This window comes from Cyrtonyx montezumae, unplaced genomic scaffold (assembly GCF_038088225.1).
Source record: "Cyrtonyx montezumae isolate F1298 unplaced genomic scaffold, pur_monq_1.0 scaffold_13, whole genome shotgun sequence".
NCBI classification, from domain to species: Eukaryota; Metazoa; Chordata; class Aves; order Galliformes; family Odontophoridae; genus Cyrtonyx; species Cyrtonyx montezumae.
The window spans coordinates 34713905-34736635 of record NW_027071859.1 but is presented as its reverse complement, the minus strand read 5'-3'; the positions used below and the strand labels follow the sequence as shown (position 1 = coordinate 34736635).

Genomic DNA, 22731 nt, shown 5'->3' with positions numbered 1-22731 from the left:
AGGAAGCGTGGCAGGCGGAGCTCCCCCTGGCGGAGCCGGGCGGCGAGGCGGGAGGCGGAGCGGCGGTGCCGCCGCCAGGCCATGGCCCCTCCGCGGCGGCCTGAGTAGCAGCGGCTGCCGGCGCGCTTCCACTTCCCGCCCCCTCCCCCTGCGCTCCCTCCCCCGCGTCCCCAAGCCGGGGCGGCAGGAAGCGGCTCTGATGTCAGCAGCGGCGGCCGCGGCGCGGCTCTGAGCGGCTCCCCCACCCCCCGCCGCGGCCCTTCGCCCGCTGCTGCCGCCGGGGCGGGCGGAGGCGGCCGGCTTCGGCCACAGGGGCGCCCCCTTCCCTCCGCCGGGGACGCGCGGCCCAGGCAGCTCCGAGGCGCCGGAGAGGCCGCGGCCTAGAGGCGCGGCGGTGTGGGAGGGCGCGGGATGCAGAGCGGCGGCGCCGCCGGCGGGGTCCCCGCCCGCCGCCACTGAGGCCCGCGGCCGCCGCGGATGCGGCCTCGCCCCGCGCGGCGGCGCCTCGGCCAGGCCCTCCCCGACCTGCGCCCGCGCGGAGGGCAGGAGCCGCCGCCGCGCCCCGACTAGCGCCGGCCCGGCCCACCGAGCGCGGGCCCCAGCCTGCCCTGGCCTCTCCTCCCCCAGCTGAAAGAGGAGGGATGTCCGCTGCCGCCTCCGCTGAAATGATTGAAACCCCCCCCGTCCTCAACTTCGAAGAAATTGACTACAAAGAGATCGAAGTGGAAGAGGTGAGTGGCGGCCCGGTCTCTCCCGGCGCGGCCTCGCGGAGCGACGCCCGCCCCGGGGCCGCCCGCGGGTTCCGCACTCCGTGCTGGGAAGGGGCTGCGGAACTCCCAGGGCGTACCTGTGTGTTCCTCTGGGTGCCAGAGCCATTGGTGCCCGGCAGGGAAGGGCGTGCAGTTGCCAGGGCCCTCGCTTATTGCTGACATGTGAGCGAATGTCTGCAGTGTGGGCTTTTTTGGTGTGTATGCAGGATGTGTTCGTTTCTGGGCTTTAAAATTCCCAGAACGTCACCCGTTTTATTACGCAAAGTTGTCAAGCACTGTCCCAAGGGGGAACTGTTATTTTCGTTGTTCGTCTCAAATCTGTTTCTGAGTGTCTCTGCATACTCTTCTTGCCATCTATCTGCATCGTTGAATGTATGTTTATCACGTCCCAAAGTTGCAACCCCAACTGATGTAAGGACGCTTAGGCTAACTATGTTGCAATTTTGGATCTGAAATTCTTCATCTGTGACTTGTCACTGTTACCCAGGAAGTGGCACCGGGTTACCTTGTAGCGTAGAATATCTCCCTCTTCTGCACAAAGTTTTGTGGTAAAATGACTCTCTAAAGTTTTATTTGAAGTTGTATCTGAATGGTACAATGCTGTTTTTCACACATGCTATTTTGCCTCCTTAATTTCTTGTAGAAGCAAAACGTATGGGAGCTGGCAAAGTTTGACTCCTCTACTAAATATATAGTATATAGCATATATATCTACTACAGGGCTGTTCAAATCTCAGGAAAACGCAAAATATTCCTGTTGGATTTCTGTCTTCTGGTGAAGCCTCTGTTGACATGAAGCTGCTTCACTCAGATTCACACTGAATTTATTCAAGCCAGTTGTAGTCAGGACCAAAGAGACACCCAAGGCTGCTGAAATAGTCTTTGTGCTTTTATTTGTTGATTACTGACTTAGTAATTATTACCTTTTTTCTTTTTCTTCTTAAGATACTCTTGTGAAAGTAAATCTAGGCATCTGTAGTAGCTTTCATGAGTATAACAAGCAGTATCTCACATTAAGTGGCCTGCTAGACATTTTATATTCAGATAGCATCGTGGTACCTTCAGCTTTCACCATGGCAGATGCTGGGAGGTCTCCTAATGCCTTCCAAAAGATAGCCTTTTTCTTCTTTCTATAGTTATTACAGTCATGATTTTTTTTTTGACTCTTCAGTATTTTCACTTTCTACATTTAACTGTTGTGAAGTAAGAGAATTCTGTGGTGTTTGGGAACTGAAAGCACTTGATAATGTGTTGATGTTTGTTCATTGCTTACTAATGGACAGAGAACGAATCACATTTTTTAGGAGAAATCTCTTTCCTCACCCAAAGAAGAAAATAAAGTTGATAGGAAGGTAGCCATCCTGAAAATATGTCCAGTGATGGCTCTTGAAAGTGAGTAGCACATGCAGTGCCTTACACATAGTACTCTGAATGAATAAAACACTGTGCAAAGCTTTAATTGTCACAGCACCCTTGGGAAGACTATTAACAAGGGGTGTATTGCCATTTACATGTAGGAAATGCAGAGTGTGTAATTGATATAACTGGAATTTATCATTCTGAGTTTCAGCATTCAGGGCATGGATATGCCCTACACACTTGCCATGCTAACACCTGCAGAGACAGGAATGTATCTACAAAAATGCATGTAGAGGTGGTGCTTAAGCAGCAATTTATGCTTAATGTGATAGTTGCATTATCCTCAGAGCAGTATCTCTGTTGGAGGTGACAAATCTCATGTAATATAAGCAAGGGAGCCTTGATGAAGTGTTCTTGTCATGAGGAAGGCTGCTGACAGCTGTTGTAACATTTTGAGTTATGCTTTTTATACCTGTCCTACAAGAAACTTATTAGGCAATGGGGCTACCATAGTGCTGAATACAGACTATATGTCATTGCACAGTGGGAGAGTAAAGATCTACCCTACAGTAAAACATTAAGGAGAGCAAGTTCTAAGCATGGTTCATATCTATGGGTGTTCACAGATGTAGTTTGTGGTGCAGTTTCCAACAACTTTACAGTCATAACAAAACATACGCTCTTAATGAAAAATTTCAGTATTCTCACTGCAGATTCAGAAGCTTTCAAAGGTCTTTAACTGGTCTGTAAGTACTCATAATGGTCTAATTTTTATATACCTGATGAGCTTCAGATGTTTTGAAATGAAATGTTAACAGTGGAAACTCGAATGCTTGTATAATCATAGCTTTGCTGTTGTATTATCAAGGCTGTCTTGTCAGCAGATAGCAGTTCCACTCTGACACGGGTTTATTAATAGATATGGAAGTTCTGAAATACTTGCAGGCACAGAGTCCTTACTAATAAATGTGAGATCTATAGGCACTTCCATTTAGGTTTAGCTGATCACTGCTGGATCATATAAAGACTATACCATCCTTTGTCTTATCTGCCACAAGTGTGCCGATATAATGTAGCTAACCTGCAGTTTACTTCACATAAGTCAAACTTGTCTCCTTACCAAGCAATCCTTTCATTGTTAAAAGAGCTTTGACCAAAGAAAAATATGGAGATAATTATTAAGAATGAGTTGGAGTTAAATCAAAGTTGTGTCACGGTGGAAGCATGTTCAAAACTAGAAGAGGAAAAAACAATTTAAAACTTGGGCTCAACAGAAATGTTCCCTGCTTAGCCATGCAGCTTTTTTGTTTGACTGTGTGACCATCCTTTCAAGTTTTCATCTGTTAGATAGATAAATCACTACGAACTGAATAAGTTAAAACTGCACAGTTTATCTGAAAACTTAATATAAATGAAATCAAGTTAACAAGAAAAAGCCTAGTAGGTCTGTTTAAACACATTTGATTTATATCTAGCGTAAGTAATGCTTTCTGCTCTCCTTAGAGGAGTTCACATCTAAGCAATACCTGGACTTTGGTTCTGAATCATTCTGATAACCTGCTCCCTGCCACTCTTTCCTGAAAATCCACAGCCCTTCCTCCATCCTGTAACTTGATGACAGTCTCATACATGACCAAAATGTAAACCTCTTCATCACATGACGTGTATGCTTTAGATTGCACAACCAGAAGATGCACATCTGGTCATGTATGCTGTGATCCTGCCCAGGCACTGCCTGACATAGACAGGTTGAAAATCATCACCAAGTTTGCTCAGTTGCAAGTTAGTTTTGAACTAGTGGACACGTTAATTATTTTAAAGTGCTTCTAACACTCTCCTGATATAATGTGTGTTGAAGTTTGCATCCAGTGATCTAATTGAACAGTAGTTACTTCAAAGGGGGCATAGGGGAATGTTTTCTTTAAAATGAATAGGTACACTTTCTGAATATTGATTTTAGCAAACCTACTTAAGGTGCTGGCAGCTAAGGAGTCAGCTTACCTTCTTTAGATATTTTTGAAACAGTTGAATAATTTCATCAGTTATGTGAGAAGTGTGCTGAAAAATGTGTAGTGATCCTTGAAATTTAGGAGCAGAGCACTTTAGAGATAAACGTATTGGGAATTCAGTGAGATAAATCCTTTTTACCCTCCTTTATGGTAGTTAACTTTACAAAGTAAATTAGATGCAGTGACCAGTTCTGTTCCTTGAGCTCCAAGGGAACACTGACTTGTGTACACTACTACTGAGCATCAAACTGTTACTACGTCTGTGTAAGACTTGTTGTTTCTATGAAAACAATCCCTGGAGAATTGTGTTCAGTTATGGAATACCTGTTCCAGAAATCTTCACAATTGGCAAGAGCATAGACAAGAACTGCAGGTGTGAGCTGAGATCTGAACAATATTCTTGGGTATCTGATTTGAGCACAGGAGGTTTGGTTCTAAAATGTGCAGGGTAGTCATTAGCAAACCATTTGAAGTTAGTCACATCTGCAACTTCTCACCTCCTCCAGAAAGTGAGACTTTAAGGTTCAAAAGTGAGGATCTCAAAGTAAAGCTGAAAAATAAGTAGATGGTGAAAGTGTAAGCCAGAATTTCTGTGATTTAGTTTAAATGTATTTCTGATTGAATTCAAAGGCCTACTTTTTTTAGTTATATCAGCAAAGATTCTCATAGTTCGTCTACGTGAGAAAATAACTGGAGTGTGAATTTATAGGCGAAGTTACACAGCAGCAATTTCATGTGGATGAAATCTAGATTGCAATAATGCATCAGGAAATCACTAGCAATCTGTTAAAGCATTAATGCAAGTATTTACATTTTTTTCTACACATGTACCTATGTTCGATGGATCAATCTGCATCCTCTAAAATACACTGCTATTTCACTCTCATGAAGAATGCTTGGGAAATAAACTTCACAGGCTCTTGCATGCCGCTGGTGAAAGCAAGCTTTATTTATGAGATAATAATGAACATCCATGCTTAATGCAGGAGGTACTGTCACAACTGAATGACAATGTATCTGCTATCATAAATTTGGAAGGGGGGGGATAAAAAACAAAACAGTCTTCCTGCAACCCTTACTTGTCCCACCTTATGGACTCTGCAACTACTTTACTGACTGCATGATTATTTGTTTTCAAAGACCAGTCTTTACTGGACCAGCAGGCCAGGCTCATGCTAGAGTCCTTTACCTTGATTGCTGCCTTACACAGCACTTTGTCTAAAGCTATAGAATCTCCCATCTGTGCTGCTGTAACAGAACAAAACGTTTAATACTAGCACACTGGACAAATACTTTGTTAATTTCAATTAGCAGTAATATAATTTTTTTTTAATTTCAGTTCTTGAGGCTGACAGTATGTAAAAAGTTAAAATGAAGGTATAACCTGATGAACTGTTATCTTTGAGTTGCACACATTTCTTAAAATGAGTGAGCTATCTATATGCAGGGCGATGCATACTTAGGAAAAAAAAAAGTAAGAAATTTCTGGAAACACTCATAACATTAGGAACAAACATAATGGTTTAGATGCGTTATAAGTATGTTAAGAATGAAGTACTTAACATAAGTATGATATAACGTAAGTATTATTTAACATAAGTATGACATAAGTATTACTTAACGTAAGTACGAAGAAGTTGAAAAAAGAATGATTTCTTACAACAGAACTAAACTCGGTTTAGCCAAGTCACTAAATAAGAGCAGTACAGTGTTGTCCAACTCCAGTAGATGATGTCTTAGTTAACAAGGATTGCCTGCATCAGTTCGCAGAAACAGAAATTAAGTATATTTGTTAAGAAGACAAATTGTTTTTGAATCACTGATTTTTCATTAGGAAATCCTTTTTTCTTATAATCTTTTGCATAACTTAAACTAGATATAACATCTAGATGTTAGTGTCATTGCTTAGGTTTTGGTTTGTTTTTATTTTGGGGTTGTGTGATTTTTGTTGTTGTTCTTGTTGTTGCTGTTTGCTTTATCAAGCCCAAAAAAGGTTGAGCACTAGTACAAATAGACAAAGAACTCAGCTGTAAGAACTGGCAGATCTGAGCTCCTTCATAATAGTGCTGCCCAAGTATTGGCCACACTCATTCATGGCATGGGGCCGATTTGCCTCAACCTGCTTAATAAAGCATAACAAGCACAGGGGAAAAGAAGTTGGAATTTTATGCTGCCTCAATGAATGATAGAAACCTTAGGCATTTATTTCAGGGCCTCTATACTGGATTTTGTGGGTTCTTTTGTCACTTTTTTTTTTTTTTTTTTTGCATTGTCAAACTTTTTTCTCCATCTTTTATCATATATGAAGCTTGAGGGTTCCAGATATTTCAGAGAATCTTTCATTTCCAAATATGCCAGCTATAAAAGAGATGGACAGACATTAAAGACACTTCAGAGACTGCTGTTTGTTTGGAAGTGTGGGTTTTGTTCTGTTTTGTTAATTTGGAAATTCCTGTCTTGTTTCCCATAACCATAAACAAAAGTGTAGCATAGATGCTGCAAATGATGAAGACAGTTCTCCAAGGAATACTCTGTATGCTAACCAGGGAGCTGTTATGTTTTATTATTGCCTTGCATATTCAGCAATGTCTTTTTAGAAAGACAACATACAGAGCTAAATCACATGGAAACCTCATGGATAGGGATGAAAACTTTCTGTTTGTTTACATAATGCAGAAAACAGCTGATATAAAACTGAAGTTAATCTTTCTAAGGTTTTGACATTTGACAGGGGAATAGTGCATCTGAGTACATGTAGTATTATTCGTGTATTTTTCTTGTTTGGTTAGGGAACGTAACACTTTTCATGTCACTTGGTACAAAATACGTCCTTAATGTATCTGCATTTTCTTTTTCCTACATGGTTTCTAGTCTACATTCTTAGCAGTGGGTATAGTCTACATACTTACTAGTCAGTATCATGTATCTTTGTTTACGTACAGCATTTGATACTATTTGTACACAGAGGCAGAGGTAATGTTTGTTCCATGGATCCTGTATAGTTCATATTCTTTAAATAAGACTCTACATACACGATCTGGAAAACATGCAAATGGCACTCTCGTTTGCTATGTTGTTTTGTCACACACTAAAACATAACTTTTTACTTATGTGAGTTTTATAGAGAGTAGAATATATTCAGATACAGTCTTTCTGATCTGCAAAGCTCTTTAAGCGTTTCTGCCAGTTTAAAATGTGTCAAGTACTAACTTAGCGATTCTTGACAAATTATTATGTGGATTAGTAGAAGCACCCTGTTCTACTTCTAAACCTGTAATCTGCCCTGTATTTTCCTTTTCTTTCTTATAAGATATTTAAAGGGCCAAAGTCTTTTGGTAAAAGAATGTGTTTATTTTTAGATTATTTTCCAAACGTACACGGTGCTACGGATCAACTGCTGTTTATTGATTTGTTGTGTCAATAATTCCATTAACTGTGCTTCATATCATTCAGAATATGCGCTACTGCCCAAACATATGGTGTGGCACCAACAGCAGGGGACAAGAAGGAATGAGCACGGAGAAATTAAAGTTCAGACAGCGCTTCCCTCCTGTGCTATTAAGTTACTTAGTTCCAGCACACGGTGTTGAAGGAAACTTTACTTAGTGCCTTTGTTGAACTCTTCTGATGAATTCCAACACTTAGTCCTTTAAAGAATAAATTTTGTGAAAACCTAAAAGGAAGAAAATGAAATGAGAGGGGATTCCACCACTAGATTTGTTCTGTTGTTTATAAGAATGTCTTTTACGGTAAATATTTTTCCTTTATGTAAGAAAGGCATACTGTGGGATACTGTATTCAGTAAACTTCAAGTTTGTGTCTGATCCATTATTGCTCTTGATGTTTGCTTTTTCTTCTCTATTTTCCTTGTATCCCAGATAAATATTTTTTATATTCATGTCCTCCCCTGAAGTTTAAGCCTCTGCACAAACAGGCATAAAATCTGATAAATTGTTATGAAACCTTGACTGCATTGTATGGTAAACTCTTCCTGTTTGCACTTGACACTGATTTATTTTATTATTATTATTATTTTTCTTTTTTTGTAGGACATACTCAAGTGCATCTGATCAGTAGGATTTATTTACAGATTTTTCATGTTAATTCTTCAGGTAGTCATAGATTTCTCTTCAGAGCAGAGTATGCTATTGTATTGGTTTATGGGCTGGATTTGACTGTAAAATCAAATACAAGAGATATTTGTTACTATTATTTATATATGTTTGTAAATCTCATAGAATCACAGAATCACTGAGGTTGGAAAAAACCTCTTAGGTCATCTAGGCCAACTGTTAACTCATTACCACCATACTCACTCACTATGCCCCCCAGTGCCACATCTACATTTTTCTTAAATACCCCCAGGGCCAGTTAGTTCAGTACCTCCCTGGGCAGCCTATTTCAGTGCCTCGCTACTCCTGTGAAGAAATTTTTCCTGATATCCAACCTGAACTTTCTGCTGACACAGTTTAAGGCCATTACCTCTTGTCCTGTCACCGTTACCTGGGAGAAGAGGCTGACCCCTGCCTCACTACAACCTCCTTCCAGATAGCTGTAGAGAATGTATAGATACACAAATCTTTTCAGCAAGGAAAGATAAATAGCCTCTCAAAAAGTAAACTTCATTTATCAGATATTGTTGTAAATGACTTAGGCTAAGTTAAAAATACAGAAGTCAAATTGTTTCATTTAATTGATCTGATACCCTTGGATTGTGTGATATCTTCAAAATCTTTGGAAGGGTTTGAAGTATCTTAGGGTGGTTTTCCTTCCTCTTCCTCCACATCACTGGATTGAATAGAACAGAGCTATAAGCTATAGTTAGAAAAGATTAATTATATAAGTAAGGGTACTCACTTGGCCTTAAAGCCAGTTGTCTTCTGCTAGGACAAACAGTTCTTTTTCCCTAAGCAGAGGACAGAGTTCTCAGTTACTCTATCAGTTTGGGTTTCTTTATGTTCCAGAGTAGCAGCAGACTTGGAACTGTGTTCCTGGTGCCAGTGCACTTCATGCACGAGTTGCTCTGCGACATCCTGCTCTATTTAACATTTCCTTAGTACTGCTGGGCTGTGAGCAGACTGCTATCTAATTGTGCTTGCTCAGTAGCTGGTCTTGGTCTCAATGTGTTTAGCTTTTATGAAGTGCAAACTTGCAGTGTACCAACAGATTGAGAGTTCTCATAAACTGTCCATCTGGTTGTGAAGGGTATGGAGGGATGCTGAGAAGGACACCTCACATGTGCTACTGGAAGGAGGTGGAGAGCTACCAAGGTCGATAACTTGGGTATTTTTATTCAAAGCATGGTCAAAGTGTGAAGAGGATTTACCAAAATAGACTTGGGGTCTTGAGGTCTTCAGATGACTCACTGTTTCCCATTTATTTTTCTGCAGTAAATGATCATTTATTTGGCTCCAGGTTTCCAAGCTCTCTTGTGGGCTACAAGAAAATAGTTGGTATCTGTTGTATCATGAGAGGAGTCTTGTTCCTACACTGTAGCTGAAGAAAGGCATTACAGTCAACATGTTATTTTTTGGGGATAGAATGCAGCACGTGGTGGACGTGCTGTAGTTCTGTGGTGGGTGAAGGTGAGAAGACTGGCTGGCTGTGCTCTGATGTAGAAGAGAAAATATTTTTTTGAGCGTATTAAGGAATCCAGAAAAGAAAAAAGCCACTGATCACCATTCTTGGGCAGCCATCTTTCATATCTATAAATGACCTTTCAGAAAGATCTCACGTACTTCTCCTTTTCTTATTATAGAAATATTGGTTGTTTTGTTTTTCTCTTCAGGTTGGGCCTTTGATTGTAGATTGAATGAAATTGAACTAGGTCTTGAGCTATGTACCTGCAGCTTTAGCTACATCTGCCTCTGTTCTCAGGGAAAAACAGCTTCACTATGTATTTGTTATGAAATCTAGTAGGCTGAACCTCACCAGAGCATAGTTTACATGCCTGGTAGTCACAGGTCACTGTGACACAGGGCCTTGGCAGGTTCAGTCTGACACTTGTACACTCCTGGCCACTATATTGCCTTCACATCTACTTTTCCAAGCTATTACTATACAGGTGGGCCATCTCAATTTTTTGAGGTGAAACCGTTAACTATTTCTGCCTCAAAGGATGAGCATTCAGGTAGCAGGTGCTTTGCATTGCTCAAGCATTGGGAATGTGCAGTTACTCACTGAGTTCATCCAAACTATGTTTTACTCGTAAGAAATCATTTTGTTAAGGAGCAACTTCACTAACAATCCTGTAAGAATCACTGTAATGTTTATAATGTGGATGCAGGATCAGATTTGCTGGCTTAAATAGTTTGTCTATCATTTAAAACTGTGACTTTTTTTTATATTCTCTTCCTTTTTCTCCAAAGCATCTTTTCCCTCTTTTTTTTCTTTTTTGTATGAAGTTATAAATAAATATGACTCTAGTGCGGAGTGAATGTAACTTTGAGAAGTCTGTTTTTTAAACTAAAATAGTATTCATGTGGGTGTGCATTACCCATTTCAGTAAAATTAAACTCTACCATAATACGCCTTTATTATAATCACAATTCTAAATGCTTCCACTCCACCCTTGTTTTCTCTTCCCACTCCTCTTCTCCTTTATCCACCCCCCCCCAAATAAAAAGCACTCATTGACTTATAAGTGTCAGCTTTATTGCATAACAAAGATACGTATATAATTAGTTACAATCAAGAACTAATAGCATAAGCATAGAATGCCATTAAAACCAACACAGGAAGGCTGCAGTGGCCAACTACTGATTCTGAGAACAATGTCAAGCCCCTTGTACCTTTCCTTTTTTCCCATCCTTCACACCTGTTTCACCTTGCACTCTTTTTGAGGCCTTTCTTTACCTTCCATTTTCTCCTCTTCCTTTCCACCTGTCTCTTTCAGGCATATATATATACATATATATCTACTTGTCTTTGCTTTCCTGTAGAACCTGGAATCACTGTTGGTGATAGTCTTGTTTCAATTTCAGATTGCATATACATGGTTTGTTTTTGTTCCTGTATCTTGCTGTTTTTCCCCTGAAACAGTGCAGTAAAAGAAGTGAAATTTCAGTTTACAGTGTTTTATAGCTTACCCATAACTGAAAGTAAACCTCACAGAGAAAGGACATTTCTCTCCATACTGCTTTCATTGTCATACTGAGATTGTAAAAACTGTTCTAAATAGCAAGCTTCCTCACAAATGTCTTCTATTTCTAAAGGCTTCTTGGACAACACAATATAGCGAAGTGGCTACTACAGCTTCTGTGGAATTGCACTGGAGATTATAGCTCCTATATGGCTTTGTATTACCTTTTGTGTGGTTCCAGCAGACATCAACAACAATGGACAAACCATAATTATACAGATAATTATACACTGTGCTTACGTCCAGGACTCACAGGAAAATTTTTTGTTTCTCACATTATTGAGGCACCTGCAAGAAAGTGGAAGGATAATTGTGTTCATATTGAACATCCCATCCAGACTTCAGGATAGTTCTATATAGTTTTTTTGCATATGCATTTTAATTTCAGAGGTTTGAATTCCTCTATTGATAGCAAGCATAGTATAGTGCAGAAGGTAAATAAGTTAAACTGAGCAGAAAATTAAACCATATCAAGTTTTAACTGAAGTGTTTTGTATCGTCTTGCTCTAGGTTGTTGGAAGAGGAGCCTTTGGTGTGGTCTGCAAGGCAAAATGGCGAGCTAAGGATGTAGCCATTAAACAAATAGAAAGTGAATCTGAAAGAAAAGCTTTCATTGTAGAGGTACCGTAAGTTTGTTGGCAATCACGGGTTTTGGTAGAGCTTGTTTTCTTTTCATATTGAGTATTAAAAACTATGTCTGTTTTACAAAGTCCATGCAGCCTATGGTACCCAGTACAGTGTTAGGATAGTCAGAACACACTTCACCTCCGTTAGCTCACTCCCATAAAAACTTGAAGGAAAGAGGAAAAGAGAAGCAGAGGAAATGCCATGTTTAGATTCTGTCCCATTGTGAAGTCAAGACACAGCTCAAATACCCATTAGCATCCTGGATTAGTACTTTCAGGTTCTTGAGCTAGGCTCTTCAATCAGTGGCTTGAATCATTCTGTCATTTTTATGTGTAGGTTTGTTAATACATGGGAAATGTTCAAGGACAAATCACTCATCCATTCAATGCCTATTTCCTTAGAAAGATTTTGAGTAGTTCAGATATACGGGTAAACTTCCCAACATGTAAACTTTCTAGAATTAAGTGCTAGGTATTTCAAATGAGGTGTATTGTGTCATGCTGCTTAGTAAGAATCTTAAGATGTTCGGGATATACAAAATTCAGGATGTACAAAAAACATCTCTCAGTCATTGAACTAAAAATGTAACGTATTTAAGGAGTAAAGGAAGTATATTTGTTAGAAGTCTCTTATGTAAAAACGCTGTTCATTACCATCATAAATTTTCAGATTTTCAGATAATTTGAGACTTATTTAATACTGAGTAGATCAGACAAGTCTCTTAGCATTTATGTGTTAGAAGATCTGAGAATCACAGAAGTTATTAATAAATTCTGGGATTCAAGAATTCCTACACAGTACAAGCATCAGATGTAATATTCCAGTTTTATTACATCTAAAGTGCGCAGAAAAAGTGCCATTAGATCTCTAGACCAAATGGCAGAAAGCATAAGCTGCCTCAGAAGTCTACATAAAGTAAAAAAAAATCCTTTACTTCTATCTAAGAGTCAAGAAAAAATCAGTGCAAAATAGTCTCCTCTCTGTAGTAGGCATGTTCCTAAACACTCAGTACAAGCAGCAGTAGGCTCTCAGAACTGTCACATTAATATTAAACCCAGTGGCATACTTTATAGGCTTGAGGCATTTTTTTTCCCCAGAGTAGCTCACTTTATTGTTTATAAAGCCATTATGATTCAGATTACTTATGAGGTTAGGCAGTCTGACTTGAAGGATGAGCACAAGACCACAAAACCTTTAAAAAGCCGGAGTTGCACAGTGCTTATGATTTTAATTTTCTTACTACACCAGGAAAGAAAAAAAACTTTAGATTTAATTTCTTGAAAATTTCATTTAAATTCAGTTTCAGTAAGATACAGATCTGATTATATATATTAACATGCAAAAAAAGCTTGTAATTTCTTAAATACCACCGAGGTTTATGCAGATGTATAAAACTTCAGTTGCTGTTGTTGTGTATGAATTATAGATGTGAAAATAAAATGTTAGCATTTTTTTTGAAATTAAGTGTGATTTGTCTTGCAGCTTCGACAACTGTCACGAGTAAACCATCCCAATATTGTCAAGTTATATGGAGCCTGTTTAAACCCAGTAAGTTACAGCTTTGTCAGTGTGATGAAAGGTAACTAGCTCACTGTGTGCAAACATCAAGGTGCAAACGTGTGATTTATACACAAAAAAGTTTGCATTGTATCAATTTGGTACGTTTGAGCCACAATAAGACTTATTGATACAGATATAGATAGAGGCTGTATGTTGCTTGATATTTTCTGCTATGTTTTCTGTTGTTTTCTCTCTCTTGTTAGGAAAAATAATTTTTTTCAAGAAAATCTCAAAAAAAAAATTTAAACACTGATTATATTTCAGTTTGTCAAAATGACATCTCGCCTATTACATATGCGGTGTCATTCAGACATTTAGTCCTATTAATAGCAAATCAGCAATGCAGAAATACACAAGAATTGTAGTTTGTAAATCAGATCCTGTTCTCCTACATTTTTCAGGATTTGCTCTCTTCATGCCACTGCTGCAAACAGTCCCAAAAATTCTGAAAGCAGAAAAGCAAGTACAGGACAAATACATCCTTAACTAATTCTAATGTGGAATTTATAAATGATTAAAATATGCTGCATAACTTTGTTCTTAGAATTACTTATTTATTTTACCTAGTACTTGAAACTGTTGAAAGCCATTCTGAGAAAACAGTAAATGCAAATGAATTGCAGTCTAAAGATAGCATTTGATTTTCAAGATGAGGGAGGGAAGGGGAAAGTACATTCCCTTATTTCATAACTTACAGTTTTTGTTTACAGTAAGCCTGACTTTACCTCATATTTAAATGTTCTACTTGCTATGTTGTGGAACACTGCAGGTCCTCTTGAAGAACTTATGGTTTACAAAATCTGTTTTCTGTCCCTCCATTTAAAGCATCCATATTTTTTGTCCCCTCTCATCAAAGGTGTGTCTCGTTATGGAGTATGCTGAAGGAGGTTCTCTATACAATGGTGAGTATCATTTTTATATATCTTCCTGGAGCTGAAGTACTGGTGTTAGCGAAAATGTCTAAGATATGTCATTTCATACATATGTCTTAAAATAATCTTGAAGAGCAAGAAGTGTGCTTCTAAAAATTACTTTTAAGCCTATTAATTTGTGTATTGATATCAGATTGGTAATACCTGTAAAAATCATTTAAGATTTTCCTGTGAAAAACTTCATCTGAATAAACTCTTTCGTTACTTGTAAATTTCCACTGTAGTTGTTTAACATAATTGTTCTCAGGAAGAGGTAAAGTCTAACTTCTTTCATATTGTTAATCACTGGTTGGCAGAATAAAAGCATTGGGAGAAACATACTAAAACTTAGATATTATTTTAGCATTTCCCTTAATTTAACAGTCTGAAAATGGGTATTTTAAGTTGCAGTGATAAGTACATAAGTTCTGTACTGCTTTCTGATTGTGAAATGTTAACTCCATTGTATCTGTTGTAATATGCAATAAAGTTCTTTTTAGTTTGTGCCTTTGTTTTGCAGTGCTGCATGGTGCTGAACCTCTGCCTCATTATACTGCTGCACACGCAATGAGTTGGTGTTTACAGTGTTCCCAAGGAGTGGCATATCTTCACAGTATGAAACCAAAGGCCCTAATTCACAGAGACCTGAAACCACCAAAGTAGGTTTATTGCTTGTATTCCATTTTTTCTTACAATTTGAATTGAAAATCGTTTTTAATAATTTCATTGTATTTTACACAAATACCTTTAAGTGATAATACATGTATTGTACTGTATTCTAAATGAAAACTGTGTGTTTGAAGCTTTGGTTACAGAGGGATAGTGTGTGGTACAGGAAACAAATTGTAGTTACTATATTTTTGTTACACCAGAAAAGCATCCTGTTCCTCACCTTTCTCACAGGAAAGGATTTTCATAGGGATAGGGCTCCTGTTCAGAGGCTTGTAAAGTGTCCCAGCTTTACAATGAGTAGTGGTACTCAGAAAGAGAGTATTGGGTTGGTTGGTTTTAATGTATTTAATCTGATATTGTCATATTTAATCTGACATGATCATGTTCTTCTATATTCTCCTCTTGCCCGTTCCACTACCCATAGCCAAAATCTCTCACCGCTTTTCAATGAAATAAAGATGAATATCTATTCTGTCCAGGCAGTTTGTTGATCTGACTCATCTTAGAACCATACAACCTTTGGATCTGGTTCCACAGGTTTGCTGGAAACAGGGATTTGCAGGATCACCCACTTTTGGTAGTTGCCAGCACTTCTACCTTAGAATATGGTAGTGTGAAGTCACACTTTGAATCTTGACTTCTTTCTTGTATCCCCAGTTTTGATTAAGATTTAAGTTACTACACTGACTGACATTAACGGGAGTCTTAATCAGCATTATTTTGGCAAAAAATTTTACAGCGCTTGTTTTTCCTTCTCTCCCATCCGAAAGATTAAATTTTATCAGTATTTCCTTAGTGGATTGTTACTGAGAATATTTAAAAATCTAGCATGGAAGAAATATGTATGATATAGAAATATAAATAAATGAGAAAGTATATTTGATTTGAAAACTGTTTTATATGCTCAGGTTAAGTACAAGTGGTCTTACTTATTTCTCAAATTACAAAACTAAAGCATTGAGTAGCAAAAGCAGATATTCATTTATATTAGAATCATTTTGGGGTAAAAATGTCATGTTTTATCACCAGGCTATTTCATCCTACAACTTGGATTTTTTTTACTTTTTTTTTTTTAATTTCCTTGGCAGTTTGCTCTTGGTAGCTGGGGGGACAGTTCTAAAGATCTGTGATTTTGGTACAGCCTGTGATATTCAAACACATATGACCAACAACAAGGGGAGTGCTGCTTGGATGGCACCTGAAGTTTTTGAAGGTAACAATAATTTATGGTGTTGTTATTATACATTCTTTCTAGGGATGCAACTTTGAATGTATTTGTATAGGAAATAAAAACTACATTTAATTGTACTTCTATTTCAATTGTCATATTGAAGTTTGAGATGGCAGTTGAAAGTGTCTTGGCAAAACACTAAATTTATTTTAAAATCTATATGTTTGTAAGTTGCCAAATAATTATGCAAAGTTTCAAAGAGCAGCACCAAACAAACTGAATCATGTTAGTGTTATACCATTAATTACTTGAAGATGTGGGACCTTCATGTCATTTCCATTTTACTTAAGGGATACCTTTAGACAGCTGTTGTTTCTTATTTTATAACTAAGTAAATCTAAGTAATAGAGGGCTATTTCACAAGTATTGTGCTATTTCTGAGATTCTTAAGTAATTTCAAATTTTCCTGACATTTAAATGTACTGTTATTACTTTCACTCCCTATTCTGTTCAGTTTTTATCTTTAGAGTTTGCCTGTTAGTGTCACTAAATTGAACATAATTGCCTTCATTTTCAAACCACCACTTTCTTGTAATTCCATTTTTGTCTGGTTCACTTTGTGTCTCTTTCTTAGTTTACTTCATCTCTTGAGGTTTGATGTACTTCCTCTTTCCTGCCTACTGAGAAACTTGTTAACAGTTAATTTAACTAAGTAAGAATACAAGCTTTCTTCGAGAATAGCTGGGAAAGGCTGTTGTCGGTTGATAATTAGATAGGTATCATTTCTTCATTATTACTAGGGAAATAATTCAATTGTCATTTGATTACAAGTTAAATACCTTTCAGCACTGATTGTGATTACTAGAGGGGTCTGGAGATGTCATCTTCCTGCTTCAGAAAGCAGGTGTTCTGTTTTGCAGTGTCCACAGTTAACATTTTTGGGAGAGGTTTCCTCCTGGGCACCAACTTTGGAGCTTTTATTTTGGAGGTACCTTATTCTTCTGCTTGTAACTTTGGGGATCACCCAAGGAGGATTCTGTTTCTCTCTGGTGCCTAAAAAATTTCCATTATGTCACTTTATACTCAAGCACCTACTTGTTTCTTTAACTTTGGGTAGAAGTGGTTCCTTTCTTAATGTTTGTTTACTATTAAATGAAATTGTGTAAATTAGAGATGTCTTTATTTTAGAAATTATCTATTGCACTATTAGTGTTAAAGCAAAATTTTGGTTTTGAGTGAAAAAAGTAAAAACTGATTCTGAAATAAGAGCACTGTAGTGGGGATTTACAGTGCTTGTCTTAATTTCTCTGCTATGTGAATTCAGCAAGGCAGAATAAAGAAATATTTTATCAGAAATTTATTGTTGGATGGCAGCAAAAACTTCCAGTTTGCAGTTGGCTTTATGTACCTTTTCCTGAAAGGTGTTACTGTTGATGCCACAAGTCTTTTTTGCAAGAATCAGTATAAAGGAAAGACCAAGGAATCCAGTAAATTCTATGATGCAGCATATCAAATCAGTCTTGGAAATGTCATTAAAGTATAATGTATTACAAGAGTATTAAAATTATGTCACAATTGTTATACTTGTTTGCATGTACTGCTACATAAACAGTGGGATAAGCAGTAATATTTTGGTACTGTTTTAGTTTTAATTGTATGTTTTAATCAAGATCTAAAAAGGCTTAGTAATTGTAAGTAATTTTTAATGATTTCAGACTTAAGTTAGCTTGAGTCAAACAGCTTTAGAAAACCTTATTTTTTGTAAGAAAGCAGATATGAGGTGAAAGGAAGAATATAGAGCTATTTTTCACATGAAACTGTACTTATTAAAAATGAGTTATAGAAAAGTTACATAGAAAAGAAACAGAGTATATTTCTGATTTGTTCCAGGTAGCAATTACAGTGAAAAATGTGATGTTTTCAGTTGGGGTATTATTCTCTGGGAGGTAATCACCCGCAGGAAACCTTTTGATGAGATTGGTGGTCCAGCTTTCCGCATAATGTGGGCAGTTCACAATGGTGAGTTGAAAATGTTTAACTGCTTCTTAAGTTGTATGTTTCACCTATAAATTTGCAAAACATTCTGAAGCAGGCATCTTTAAATTACTAGTTTTTCATTTCTATAGCTTATTAAATAAGGATTTCTGTCATAAAGATTAAATATTAAGACACTAACTCTTCTGCATTAGTGTGGTTTTTGTGTTATTTGGCTGATACATCGTTTGCATTTTCTGCTACATATAGCTACTGTATGAATAAACAAGGGACAAAATCTGTACATTTATTACAATTACTCATTTTAAAAGATTTGACAATGGTCTGTCTTGTACTTAAAAAAAAATAGCTATTTTATTCAGACAAACTGCAGTTTTCTTACTTGGAGTTTGTGAGGTAAATAACTCCCAAGGATGGTACTTCACAACAAAATAGTATAGATGATAGTATATTTTGGGTAGTTCTATATAGATGGGATACAAATAATACAAAAGAGAAGATGGCTCACCTTCAAGATGTCAAGGCTCACAGGGGACTCCACATAGGAGGGATCTCCGAGAAGAGCTCCTTCTCTGGTGGTGGTCAGCCCTTAAATGGGGTTTGGGAGAGGTGGAGCCAGGCTCCACCCCTTCCACTCACACAGGTATATCACCTCCACCTGTGCGCCCATGGCTGACTCAGTGCTCACCCCAGGTGACCAATCAGTGGTTCAGGCCGTGATTCAGCAGTTCCCATACAGAGCTTTTTTAAAAATGAGCATTTACACTATGAATCTATGAGTTCAAGTAACTTAGCCCATATTTTAAAATGCTAAAAGCTGCCAAACTCAGCTTTACCATAAGGTATTAAAAATGTTACATTGTTTTTCATCTTTTTAATCATTATTATTCTACCATCTGAATTGTTTTATCTAGGATCCTGCAGCCACGGAGCAGGACTTTACTGTGCTATGTACTGTACAGAACAGAGCCTTGTTCCCAGTACTTTATGATAATAAACAGGAGAAATTATTGGATTAAAATGGATGAAGCAGTGGTAAATGTCAGTCAGAATAATAGACTGTAGTATCTTAATTCTAGCAGTATAACTGTTTTAACAGTGTACTTTCAGTTATCATGGCAAAGCAAAGTTGTAAGAAGAGGGCAGTAATGGTAGCGATATTGTTCACTGAATGTCTGAGAAGAGTTTCTACCATTTGTGAAAGCCACCGACAAAGAAAGAGTGAACTGAATGAACTTATTTGGAAGATCTAATTAACAAGCAAACAATGATGACTGGTATTGTGCCTGAGAATCGTTGTTTCCGTAAATGAAAATCATACTAAATGATAGAAACTCAAGGTGAGAATAGGCACCTTGTTTGATGAAGTACTTAAAGCTGGCAGGCATCAGTAGGATGGATAAGCATTACAGTCAGTGGTACACAAGGAAAAATATTTCCAAGTAGCAGTTTTGAGTGAAGAGAGAGGTTCTCCATTTCAGTTTTTCAAGGGCACAAGTCATTGAATCAGACCTGATGAGAAACTTAATAAAAGCAGTAACTGTAAATGTGAATGTAGTAAGTCAGAAGGCCTTGCTCAGTTTTGTAAATAAGGGAAGAAAAACTCCACTTTGATTTTTAAAAAGTCTTTTTGTTTTAATTCTCTACACTGTCTTAATTCATGTATTATTTATTACAACTATTACATTTTTAAGTACTCACTGCTTTGTTTGCAAAACATCTCTACATCTCATGTGTTAAGCACAACTGGATGTCTGTTAATTGGATTTGTTGTTAAAATAATAAAATGAGTAGAAAATGAAACAAACCCGAATGAATAGGTTATACTACAGTTGAAATAAAATAGATAATTGAAAATACCTAGAGTCCATGAAAAAGTCATCCAGAACTGATGCTTCTGCTGCTTAATAGCTTTTCAGGAAGAGCAAAAGCAGCTTCAAAAATACATTTTTTGTGTGTGAGTTCAGCATTAGATATCAGAGACATCTGACACTTCCCTGCTTAGAGCTTCATTCTGCAGAAAGCCATAACATATTCAGTAGCAATTTTAAGTACCACTGCAATACATTGTATTCGGTCAGTCAGTGAGTTTATGCAGATAACTACTGAAGGAAAAAAATCATTTTATTTCTAATTTTTGTTTCTCTATATGCCTGTAACTTGTTTGTAGACAAAAGGAACATTGTCCGTTGTATGGGCCAGCTCCTTCAGACTACAGTTATCTATATTTTTTCCTGTACTTGTTTAGCAAAATATCAGAAGGATATTATTCACTGTCACTCTTTTTAAAGTCTGCTTAACTTTTTCTTATGATTTCATTTTTAGGTACTCGACCACCACTGATCAAAAACTTACCTAAACCAATTGAGAGTTTAATGACCCGTTGTTGGTCCAAGGATCCCTCACAACGACCTTCCATGGAGGAAATTGTTAAAATAATGACACACTTGATGCGGGTATTATGTTTGTTTTAGTATCTTTATCATTTCTTAACTTATTCAGATGAGAAATTGAATTGCAATAGGTATCTCACTTTTTTTTTTACCTTTTATCTCACTTGAGTGACAGGCTCATGGTTTCCTCTCTCCCCTTTTTGATTTGAAAAAAGAAAAAGATATCAAATTGCTGCAGTCAAGAGGAGTGATTTGTTTCTTTAAGGGAGGAGTAGGGTATTTTGTTTATAACAAACATAGAGAAATTAGTAAAAGGAGTCATAGATATATTTTAATGTATTATTTTAAATAATGACTTATTTTTTCTAAATCAAGTCTTTTGTACAATGCAGATTTATTGTATTTATGAATTATTTTATAAAGTATCATTCATACTACTATAAAGCAATTACTTTTTATTTTTATTAAAACACTGTTTATCATCACAGTACTTTCCAGGAGCTGATGAACCTCTGCAGTACCCTTGCCAGTATTCAGATGAAGGGCAAAGCAACTCTGCCACTAGTACAGGTACACTTGTATAAATAAGAGAAAACAATGGAAACATGAAGTGGCACAGAAGGGTTATAAAATACAGTTTCATCTTGATTTTGAACTCAAATTAGAAAAGATAACCTTTCTAAAATCTTAAGTATTGGCAGGAATCCATTTTTTGCTAAGACCTCATACCATATTTATTGTTCTTATACAAATAGTTTTGCTAAAGTATGTCTTCAATGGAAAATGGGCAAACTTGCAGTAGTTCTTGCAGTAAGTACAGCAATTTAAATGAAGAACAAGGAAAACTATAGAAGGAGGAGTAGAACAAAATGTAGACTGGGCTGTCAGGTAACGTTTCTCCTACAGAAACAGTTTTACTAGAAAATTAAGGTTGTTCTGTCCTCTGATTTTATAGACAAGTTTTCCCACTCCAGTTGTCTTTACCTTCTGCTATCTAATTTGTTTTCTACCTCCAAACATCTTCTATTTTGAATAGAGCTTTTTTGGCTACTTTACCACTTAATGACCTGCAAATTATATTTCAAAATCTTTTCTGCTGTGTCATTTTACTGACTTTACTAGGTGTTCTCCACTTCTCAGCACATGATTGTAGGATATGTTTTATAAGTTTAAACTATGAATACTTATTGGTTGTTATTTTTTCAAGTATTGTGCTCCTCTGTAACAAATGATGGACTTTATCATTAATTGTGAATTATGTTGCTGGTTGTATTGTTAATTTACCATATACTCCAGCTGTTTCCAAGGAAGCTAAAGAATGAATTCAAATGTAGTTGTAGTAGTTAGTTGTATATTCTGTCTTCCACCCACTCCTCTTCAGATTTTTAATTAGGGATCTGTTACAGTTTGGCAGCTTTCCTTTCATTAAAAGTTACCTTAAGCTTCTGAGAAGGAGGAGAAGAAATACACATTAGGATTTTTAAAGGAAATGTATTCTTCCTATGAATTTACAGGTTCATTTATGGACATCACTTCCACCAATACAAGTAACAAAAGTGATGCAAACATGGAACCAAATGACTTCCAAGGAGCTTCTACCAATGATACTATTAAACGTCTAGAATCAAAATTGGCACAGCAAATGAAAAATACAGCCAAGCAGCCGGTAAGTGAATGTCTGTAATTTAGAACAGTAATCATGAAATTGATGAAATGGACAGAAGTCTACCTGCAATACTAGTGTATTTTCTTTAAAAAATATTACAAAAATGGATTCAATTACTTATAAGAAAGAAGCATGAAAGTGGATGGAAAAACACTAAATGATTCCAAAAAGAAACTGGAAGGCTCTCAAGAAGTACTTTCAGTGAAATAAATAAAAAATAAAAGCATTAATTTGATTTAAGGGGATTCATTAGGTTTAAAAAAAGTTGCATTTGAATATCATTACCTTAAGTTAGAGTTAGAAGTTCAGTGTAACGTGGAAGGATTATACATTGAGGTGACTCTTGAAAACACTGTTTTATTTCAAGTGCAATGGATAAATACAAATATTCTCTTCTGACAATACTGACCTAATTATACCCAATTTGTATTAGAGTAAATTTAGTTCTTTACATGTT

The 22731-nt window shown here is 37.1% G+C and overlaps 1 protein-coding gene across 4 annotated transcripts in view; it reads left to right on the top strand.

Moving 5' to 3' along the window:
* Window positions 1-417: 417 nt before the first annotated feature.
* MAP3K7 (mitogen-activated protein kinase kinase kinase 7) overlaps window positions 418-22731 on the top strand; it is a 47971-nt gene continuing 25657 nt past the window's right edge. For 2 of the 4 annotated variants that reach the window (XM_065731006.1, XM_065731005.1), the window contains exons 1-10: window positions 422-731; window positions 11790-11900; window positions 13389-13454; window positions 14323-14368; window positions 14898-15036; window positions 16138-16262; window positions 18111-18239; window positions 20541-20671; window positions 21097-21178; window positions 22123-22274. In XM_065731006.1, the coding sequence (XP_065587078.1) occupies window positions 642-731; window positions 11790-11900; window positions 13389-13454; window positions 14323-14368; window positions 14898-15036; window positions 16138-16262; window positions 18111-18239; window positions 20541-20671; window positions 21097-21178; window positions 22123-22274 (1071 nt within the window). In that variant the 5' untranslated portion in view covers window positions 422-641. Of the gene's footprint in view, window positions 732-11789; window positions 11901-13388; window positions 13455-14322; window positions 14369-14877; window positions 15037-16137; window positions 16263-18110; window positions 18240-20540; window positions 20672-21096; window positions 21179-22122; window positions 22275-22731 lie in introns of those variants that run through there. The other 2 variants (XM_065731010.1, XM_065731007.1) reach the window with 2 other exon arrangements.